Genomic DNA, 10,622 nt, shown 5'->3' on the forward strand with positions numbered 1-10,622 from the left:
AAATCCACTATATGGAGAAAAATCCTGGAATGTTTATTTGTAAACTTAATTTCTTCTCGACTGAACAATGAAAGACATAAACATCTTGCGTGACATGGGGGTGAGTAAATTATCAGGATTTTGTTATGAAAGTGGAGTTATCCTTTAATGACAACTAAACCATTAGCAGTCTGACTTTGCAAACACTACGGCTCTGTGGTCTGTGCTTTCAAAACATTACTCTGGTTAAGCCGTTTTCGACATCTAACCCCGATGGAATTAATTTGAGGGTGTTTGGGAAACCACTTTGGAAAAAAATAAAACTTTTACAATTATGTAGTTCGATAGACACTTTTATCCAAAGCAACTTTTATCAGTAGGCTATGTTCCCTGGGAATCAAATCCACAGACTGTGCTGCTAACGCAAAGCAAAACCAATTAAGCTACAGGAGCACTGTAATGATGTTGTTTGAAAAGGTGAGCATCATTTTAACTATTGTTCCTGCTTAGTGTTGAAACCTTTACCTACTTGAATTCAGATGTGCGGCTCAAGGGGAGGAGCTCTTTAACTGGAAACCACCTAGCAACTAGGCTTAACTGCTGAAAAACATTAAGAACTGCATAGCAATGCACTACCAGCACCTTAGCAACCGCATATCAATGCCCTCAAGATCACTCACACAAGCGGGCTACAATACCAGTTAATTTTGTCAGAACAAAGGTAAAAAAGCTGTGTCTGGGATGGTAACCTTTGAAAAGGTCCTTAAATGTACCATTTTTTACCAATATGCACACTTAAAGGGGTCATATTATGAGATTATTTTAAAGATGTAAAATAAGCCTTTGGTGTCCCCGGAGTGCATATGTGATTTTTTTAGCTCAAAATACCCCACAGATCATTTAATATAGTATGTTAAAATTGCCACTTTGTAGGTGTGAGCAAAAATTTGCCGTTTTTGGGTGTGTCCTTTGAAATGCAAATGAGCTGACTAAATGCATACACTGATCACCATAATGGTGGTTTGTTGAAATTGAAACTCAATTGTGCTGTCAAAAATTTTTCTCTCTCTCTATCTCACTGCACTAAATGGCAGTGCTGTGGTTGGATAGTGCAGATTAAGGGGCGGTATTATTGTGATTGGCCTTGCTACCTACATCACAAAACAGGCGAAATCTGAATTTTCACGTGCTTGTAGAGAATGGTTTACCAAAACTATTTTGTTAGTAGGTTGTTCTTTTTTACATTTTCTAGGTTGATAGAAGCACTGGGGACCAATTATAGCACTTGTTAAAAAAGTTCACACTATGGCCCCTTTAAGGTGTACTTTTTGAATAGGTACCGCCCCAGTGACAGCTTTAGAAAATGTAAGATCTAATAATTGCGTAATGTCATGTGGTCCCGCAAATGGCACTGAAATTACATCTTTAAGGATATGCAAATGATTTGTGAAATCAAATGACTTTGGATGTGATGGTCTGTTGCCTTGATCTGAAGCTCCATAATAAGACATCTTCGGATGTTGAAGGTTTTTATGGAACAACCATTCGGCCAAAAATGATTCATTATGAAGCGCCTTCGTTTTTAAGAGCAAAGGGTGCCGCAATCTGATTTAAATGGGCAATCTCTACAGGGCAAGAGAGATACAGAAATGCAGTCATCATAATAGTGCATTAAAGTAGATTATATGAGTGGGATCTTAAGGTTAAAATTCATCCGAATTTTAATCATTTGTAGGGACGTTCACTTTACATTAATTGTACAAAACATTGTTGACATCGATTCAAGACGGGAGAAGCGAATACCTCACATGTTCACCATTTGACTCAATAATACATTTTGCCATGCATCAGCTCCCACTGCCAAACATCTTTGCGCAACTGACTATGAACATGCCAAAACGTTCCTCCAAACACCTTATCGTTGTAAACTCCATATGTAAACTCAATACTTTAAAACTCCAAATTTACCCACGATGCAAAACAACAATGTACTCTAATAAGGTGCACACGTTCCACAACTGAGACAGAAGCTGATATGGCACTGCAAAGTTCATTTAGAAACAAACACAAGTATTTATGTACCATGGTATTTACACAACACTCCAAAGATACCAAAGTAACATCGGGATATTTGCCATATTCACACTCACACACTATACTTAAAAAAATACCTTCGCACTACCATACTAAATATTGGCAGCATATCCAAATAAACATGGTGACACCATGGTACTGTACATTTTGGTTCTTTTTTCTTAGTGTTACAATACAATATAATTAAACAAGACATCTAATTCTGGATTTCTCCTCAAGTGCACAATCGAATAAACTTTACATTGAAACAAGTAAATGACTTCAAATGTAGCATACCGTTTACATAATTCATTAATATAGTCATACATTCTGTCCGATCATAAATCCCACCCTTGCTAAAACTCTGAAGTGCTTGCCAGTCGATAAGGCTGAATGGTGTTCGAAAATGGAAACTGCACCGATTAACATTTAAAAATAAAAAAGACTTTGAAAGTGAGATGTTGGCCGCATTTACACTGCCTATTTGAAGTGAATCAATTCCGATTTTCCTCCTCAAGTGGCACAGATCAGATATGATCCACGGATGTGTAAAGTTCATTTATAGTCATACGTAGGTTCTACACCGTAGGTTATGCGTAGGCTGGGAATAGCCTAACACGGACCTCAGCAAAATTTTAACAACGTGTTCGTTCTAAGTGGAACACAAGCGCTGATTGGTCCACTAGAACCCTTCTCTTCAGGTAAAAAAAAATCTGCCTCGCATTTCTTCATAGGCATTTCCGCTCGCATTGGTAAAAACAAAGATGGGCCAAGTTGAGGCTTCCCAGTCTCACAAAGTTTCGTGATATAGTGACGTACTTTTTTTTATTCTTTTTTCGTGACATTATCACAAATTTCCACGTTTTTCGTGATCGTAAAACGAATTCTAGTTTTCGTGTGATTACCACGTATTGGTTACTCCACTGCTTATTCCTATTTTTAAACCATTGACGCTTCGGTTTAAGGTTAGATTTGGTGCTTGCATTAGAATGTCACTTTATATATTGGTTTATACTATTTTTTCTGATTTATTTTTTTATATGTCGCCTGGCGTTGGGGTTAGAGTTGGGTTTGGGTAAGGATGTCATTTTATGTAAATCTAACCTTAAACTGAAGCGACAATGGTAAGAAAATAGAACAAAACAGTTGAGTAACCAATACGTGATAATCACACGAAAACAGGAATTCGTTATACGATCACGAAAAAACGCGGAAATTCGTGATAATGTCACAAAAAAAGAATCCAAAAAATACGTGAATATATAACAAATTTTGTGAGACTGGGCTGGTTGAGGAGTGATCACTGTCTATTTACCTCCATCACTGCTGGTCTTCGCAAATCATAAACTACAAGCAGCTTCTTCGTTTGTGGGTTTGCTGGCCAAGCTGCTTCTTCTTTGGCTGTTGCACTGCTACTGTGGGTTACACACGTGGATACCAGTGGTCTGCATGTGTAAATGCACATCTACGCGGACAACGACCCAGAAGTATTTATGAAAACCGACGAGTAGCCCTAAAGCAGGAAAAAGCGCATAGATTCCGATATTCTTCATCGGTTTCAGGCCTCATTCACATGTGGAAATAAATTGGACATGAATTGGATATATGCATTTGCGTCCACAATGTAAGATGCCAGATTGGATATTCCCATGCATCATGCGTCATTGAAAATGTGACGCTGGCAAATGAAATCACTAGAGTCAGGAGGACACCACCCACGATCATGACTCTTCTAAGCAGCCCAATGGAGGACTAAAGGACTACTTAGTGGTATCATTTTGTCTGTGTTCATTGCATATGACGACATTTTACGTCCTCTGTGGTTTAAGCTGTTCTGGGTCAGTATGCCTACCTTGAATTGTTTTGCCAAGTGTTTAGTGTAAATGCTGATATCGGATACGAGTCGCTTTTAAAAGATGATGTAAACAGGTCTTCAAAAATCGGATATAGTAACAAATCGGAATTGGGCATCAAGATCTGCAGTGTAAATCCAGCTTTAGAAAAATATCAGTCTCATACTCGTTGTGGAAAATAGAGACATAGTGTCAAACACGATCACTTTTGGAAACTGATATGTTCATACATCAGATCAGTTGCACCTGGTTACTGGCCTAGGGTGACTTCAAAGCTTCGGTCTGTAAGGATATTCTGCTGCTTTCAGTACATGCTTTGTGGAAAGGCAGCTGTTTTTTAAATCTATTTGCATCTCCAAATGTAAGACCCAGCAGAGTCTACAGAAGCATTCATCTCAGAGATAAAAACAAACCCTGGGAACTCACACACACACTATCAGAGGATGCTCGTACGCTTATAAGCTCTATTTAAAAAAGAACCTACAACATCACTCGTGCATTCTGCACAAAAGCAATTGAGGCTCTAAACAATTGTATCACTTAACTTTAAATCAACTTAAAAACAACTTTATTCTACTGTCGGCTGTGCTAGATGCATCTTTGTTTGTCCCATGCTGGCAAACGCAATCAGGTTCTAGATTCCAGACAGCAGCTCTTTCAAAGGGACCTCCCGCTCTCCGAGCAAGGTGTCTCTCTTCAGACTGGTGCCTTTGTTAACCACCTTCATCTTGATAGCCAGGTTTTTCACCTGTGCCACTGGAAGGGAGTCAAAGTAGAAGTCCTCGTTGAAGACGGGGTTTCGGCTGTTTTTGATGATCGTGCTCCGCTGTTTCTGGACCTTTCCTGGGTTCAGATATAGGGAAACGCAGCAATTGATGCTCTTTATGTCAAACTGCTTATCGTAAAGGTCTTCTGCGGCCAGCACCCGGATGTGAAGCCTGGCCGCGTCAATGTCATAGTCTGTGCAGAGGCGCAAGGTTCCTCCTTTGTGGAGGTTGACGGTGTGCTGCGTGAAGCGATCCATGTTCCCTCCGGATTTTCGTCCTCGGAACGCCGGGGATGGAGGGCAACGGAAACGCCGCTGAATGTTCGGGCTGGTCTCCACAGAGCTGCATTCATCCGTGGAAAGAGAACTGTGCCTGGCGAAGGAACGTTTGGCACGAGACACTTTGGCTTGGGTCTCATGGGTGAACATCTTCAGGAGGGACGCCGAGCGGGACAGTAAGGGGGAATTGAAAGGGGAGGACTCGGCTGAGGAACACGTGTCGCTCTCTCCACCGCTGAAGTATCTGTAAGGGTTGGAATGGGAAACGTTACAGTTGCTGGGGTTCAAGTGGTTCCCCTGGGATTTGCGCTGAGTGTTGGGTGAGGTGAGTGGACTCGTGGGGTCGCTGTGAAACAAGGACTCTTTACGGCGCGTGTGAGGACTCTCCATTAACGTGGCGAAACCATAAGAGGTTTGAGCTTTTGGCACATAGGGCAGCGACATGGCCGTCTGGGACTGTGGGTCAGCATTCGTGTCGAGGTCGCCACCTTCCCCGACCACCAGCTCATCTGCGCTCTCAATCTGGATAATGTGTCGGTTTGCAGCTTTGAGCAAGTTCTTTGTGTCTCCGGCGAGCTTGTTAATGAGTCTCGGGCTCCGCTGACCGGCCTGCGGCGTTTTGCAACATATGGTCTGTTCGGACCTAGATGAGTGGAGCCCGTTTTTGGGTTTCATCTCCGGTGTCTCCGCCTCTGGGGGGCAGCACACCAGTTTGGGTGGAATAAAAAAGTCTGGAATTTTGTCTGGAGTGAGTACGTTGCAGTAGGTGGGGGCTTTGACCTGTTTGTCGGAGGAGTCGCCCAGACGGGTAACGTTCCCCTCCACTGAACCACGGATCTTTTCTAACAACCACATCTCTTGGCGAGGTCTGGAAGAGATGTGCAATCGCACCCTGTTTTCACAAAACACAAAAACCATCAGCAATGCTACATGACATCATTTATAAAACCAACATGCTGGCAGTAGAATTCCTACACATTTCGCAGATTCTTGGCAGATACTGACACTATCTCCTAATTTGTTAACAGTCAAAAGCAATTGAGGACCTAAGATGCAAACCCCTAAGTGCGTCTGACATGTTTTCTTGTAAATGAGAATTATTGTCAGACTCTTAATGGATTCTGACAAACAAGTCGGTATTTCTAAATGACCTGAGGCCAGGATTAAGCAAATTTAAAGCCAAAGTAATTGATGAACATATAATACGTGCTGAGAGCGTTCGGTCAATATCATCATTTTCTTTTTGACGGAGGTGGCGTTTAGAGGCTTTTGCATCTGAGCTCCTCAATGGTTACAGTAAAGTGACAACTGTCCTTTCTCCTAAATGCAGAGTAGACTGTCACCTGGTGGAGATTTGATGTTTTGAAAATGCTGATGATTAAAATCCAGCAATAATGTCGAAATATTGAAGATACCTGTTGCAGGGAGACTCAGCTAAAGCCTTTCAAGCTTAATAAACAAATTTATATAAACAATACATGATAATGCATAGTTTAACAAAAACATAAGCACAATGAGCAAAGGTTTTATTTAATTTACTGTAAGTGCAGGTATGTTTTGAAAGTTTAAATGTTTTGGAGAGGATTGCGTTGCTATTTCTACATATTCTAGTCTTATAAAGCTGATGTAACCTGATGTTAACACGTTTATTCTGTCACATTAACTTGATTTTGAAACCAGATAGACAATATTTAGGTTATCTACATGTAGCTGATGTGTACACAATAAACAATTTCTGGCTCTCCAAAGGACCTTTTCTTTATGACTTTTTTAAAGTCTGTAGAACCATTATCATCATCAGAATATTTTTTATAATACTCTCTTATTTATTATGTAATTATTATGAGACTTTCTACGCCATCACACTCATTTATAAAATGCAATTCTCTATAAAAAATACCGTCTTCGTACTAAATTTAGGAGTGATGTTTGTGTGTAACGCGCGGAGACGCAGCATTGTAATATGAAATAGGATTGCGCAGAATTTGCTCCCTGACTGCAGAAGCGCATCGGTTTGCTTTATAGATTAAAAATATCGACTTGGCACTCAAAAGTATAATCCCTTCAAATATTTATCCTAGAAACTTTAAAAGTCATAATAGACATAAGGCATTCATATGGGATTCCGGAAAATGTCGTAAGGAGCTTTCCAAATCGTTGCTTTTTATTATTTTAATGTTATTGTTTAGCTCATTATTTCAAATAAATTAACAATAGTGTAGTACAATTGTATTAACTGTAGTAAATGACACTGCAATGCTTTCCTGCTTTATATACCATTATATAGCTTACTGTAGCCTATATTATTATATATGTACAACAACCTAAAATATTACCTCGTTTCGGAGACTGTCAAACAGCTATAATGCGATAAAACAAACGTAATATATCTAGATTGCATAACACTTAACGCATGATCAGTACTTTTCAGCTCAGAAATATGTCCTAAGTTTACGTATGATTAAATATAATACTGCGCAATAAACGTGCGTTTAAACTTTCCTAAAGCTGTCTCTGTATCAAACACCTGTTGAACATCTCAGCAGAACTTACGTGAAGTGATTCTGGTTTGGCAATGGTCTCTCCGTCACTCCATATGCTTTGGTTCGTCTAACCCGGTTTCTGATCTCCAGTAATCCAGGACTGAACTGTACTGTTGGCACAGCGAGTCTATTCGTTTCTTTTAATAGCGCACCGACCCCCATGCGCGCGTATATAAGCAAATAAAGAGTGCGCGCACGATAACGCGCGCTACTGTGGAATTGCGCACTATCGGTGGCTGCGCACAGTAGCTGTAAATTGCTTTTTCTTAAACATTTGTTAAAGAACGCACATTGGAATTCTTATAGGAATAACCTATTATCTACTGGATAGTAGGATATGCAACAAACAAATAAAGGATCAAATAAAAAGCAGCAGTATGTCTTCTGATACATTGGTGTCTCCGGTGATCATGGTTGCTTGCTTAATTCACGAGCCAGTTAACAACTAGGATTATTGTAAGATTAAGTATATGACATTTTATACAAACCTGAGTAAAAATGGGAAACTTGGAATTAAATAGCCACTTGCTGAATTAATTATGCAATTTGTGAAGTCGACTTGAGCCATTTATCATTAAATAATGCATTAAATGCATACATAAAATGCATGATGCATGCTATTTTACACATACAATGGAGGCTACTAGTTCATACTAGTCGTGTGCCATTTCACACCATTTGTTTAAAACATGCCTGGAAAATTGTGAGGTATTGAGAACCACGAGCTTGCTTCATGTGCGCAGGTTTCACTAATGGCTCATCAATTAAAGCCTTTGTGGTCATTATTTACCTCTGTGAGCTGCTGTAATATTAAAGCTGCCCAGTGTTGAATAAAATAGTGCTCTAGGATGATGTATAATTGTGTTTGATTTGCTGTTCTCTGATCTGCCCGTCTGTTTCCCTGGAAACTTGGAGAGTGGGCTATGGAAACCAATGCTATTGTTGTGCTTTCAACAGCAAAAAACTTTTCCAAAAGTCATGTAAAGAAACGCATTTAAAGTTATAGAAGATGTGAAGCCTTTTTGCGGTGCATGGCAAAGGTGGCAAGTTATTATTGCACTGTAAAAATGATGTCAAATCAAGAGTTTGGCTCCAAAACGCAATAAATCCAAATGCTATAAATCTATTGAATCAATATATAAATATGCATTCATCTTTGTCATGTTATATTCATTAAAAAAACAAAACATTAAATGGCATTAATCAAAACATTTGCACTATAAAAAACTGCACCATAAAGGTTGAAACAACTTAGTTTTGCCATTTAATTCAACCTACTAATTTAAGTTTAATATAACTTATTTAAGTTAACACAACTTATAATTAATTTTAACAGTTAAATTAATTTTTTAAGTTAAAGTTACATAAAAATATATGAAGAGTTTGGTTCTAAAACGCGCTTAACGGCATTTAAAAAAAAGAGTATTGTATCAGGTCAGTATTAAAGCAACACTATGTAGTTTTTTTACCTTTTAAATAATGTCTCTAAAATTATTTCAGTGATAGAACAACTTTTAACTGGACAAATTGTACTGTTGCTGCAATCTGAGCAGCCTCCTAGCTGCTACAAGCACACTCTGAAAGTGGCGGTGGAGGGTAGAGCACACAGCCCCGCCCCTCCCCCTGCCTGCAGAAGAGTGTCTGATAACAGGCACTGTTGCACTTTTCAACCACATGGGGGAGCTGTAAGTCATTTTTACATGTAAACTACATAGTGTTGCTTTAATAAGTAAATTCTTAATTTTATGCAAAATTCCATATCCACCTTGTTATTCTGTCATCTTTTCTCCCTTTTTCCCAAAACGCAATAAACGCCACTCCTCCTTTTCTGCAGAATGCAATAAATCCACTGAATAAATCACAGAACACATTTGGTAACACTTTACAGTACCTGGACCAGTACAACACAAAACACATGTAGGTACTTACAATTTGAAAATAAACTTATAAAGTTTATGTATAAAGTCAACTTTAATTGGTAACAACAACATTTGTTTTTAAATTTTCACATTAAGTGAAAAACTTAAGTTAAAAATGTTTAAATATTTTAAGTGTTAAATTGAATTAATTAAAAATAAGATCACCCTAAAATTTCACTTAAAATCTTCAGTTACCAAATGAAGTATTTTTTTTTAAGTTGACCCAACTTTTACTTTCTCACAATGTAAATGTAAAAGGAATAAATATTATAACATTCTGTTAAAAATAAGAAATATTTCAAATTTGTGTTAACCATTCAAATAAACTTATGTTATTTCCTTTATACAAAATATAAAAGTACTCAAATATATAGTAAACCATACCCTACTGTAAAAAATTATACATCAACATGTTTTTACACATAAAAAATAGCTTGTTGGTTTAACTAATAAACTTATGACACCTATTTCCACACAATTGAATTGATTTATCTGAACATAAGCCAGGGGGGTTGTACTTACAAGTAAAAATTAAGCTCACTCAACTTAATTTGCTGAAATTCATATTGAAAATTAAATTAGTATTGAGCCAATTAACTTTACTTGCTTTTGTTAGACAATTTTTACCATATGGTGCTGACAGGAAGAACAAGTAAGTTTGCTGCATTATTTACACATGATTACTCAACGAGTACAGCTAAATACATACTCATCCTGAACCTAAGTGAAACACTCACACCTATATGGTAACCCCCAAAAACTACATACATAACAGAAAACTCCAGAATTTACAATAACATGTCCTCAGAACCAGAGGTGGAAAGAGTAATAAAATATTGTACTCAAGTAAAAGTAAAGTTACTTTAATAATATTTTACTTAAGTAAAAGTTACTGGTCTAAAAATCTACTCAAGTAAAAGTAAAAAGTAACTCATTTTAACTTTACTCAGAGTAAAAGTTACTTTTTTTACAGCGGGGAGAGGTGGAGATTTCTAGTATAGTTCAAAAAAGACAAGAGGATATTCATCCAATTAAAGTGCAATAAAAAGTTAATAAAATAAAAAGCTTTTTTAAACTAAGAAACATTTATGGAATTGTTTAATCATTTTTACATGTGAGTTATGCACTTTTGAAGCAAAAATAATATGAGGTCAGCAGCTAGTAAATACAATCACTATAGTAAGGTTGTAATTAATGTATTGCTGGTAAC

General features: G+C 37.8%; 1 protein-coding gene across 1 annotated transcript; it reads right to left on the minus strand.

Moving 5' to 3' along the window:
* Window positions 1–3,971: 3,971 nt before the first annotated feature.
* LOC129443151 (C2 calcium-dependent domain-containing protein 4C) lies at window positions 3,972–7,708 on the minus strand. Its single transcript, XM_055203581.2, has 2 exons — window positions 7,504–7,708; window positions 3,972–5,842 (listed from the first exon to the last, which is right to left on the minus strand). The coding sequence occupies exons 1-2, from the start codon at window positions 7,653–7,655 to the stop codon at window positions 4,540–4,542; spliced, it is 1,455 nt and encodes a 484-aa protein (XP_055059556.2). The 5' UTR covers window positions 7,656–7,708; the 3' UTR covers window positions 3,972–4,539.
* Between the last annotated feature and the right edge of the window lie 2,914 nt (window positions 7,709–10,622).

This window comes from Misgurnus anguillicaudatus, unplaced genomic scaffold (genome assembly GCF_027580225.2).
Source record: "Misgurnus anguillicaudatus unplaced genomic scaffold, ASM2758022v2 HiC_scaffold_26, whole genome shotgun sequence".
In the NCBI taxonomy this organism is placed as follows: Eukaryota; Metazoa; Chordata; class Actinopteri; order Cypriniformes; family Cobitidae; genus Misgurnus; species Misgurnus anguillicaudatus.

Coding starts and splice junctions, on each gene's coding strand:
- LOC129443151 (XM_055203581.2), bottom strand. CDS start 7,655: ATGGGGGTCGGTGCGCTATTAAAAGAAACGAATAGACTCGCTGTGCCA. Junction 5,843..7,503: donor CCAAACCAGAATCACTTCAC/GTAAGTTCTGCT, acceptor TTGTGAAAACAG/GGTGCGATTGCACATCTCTT.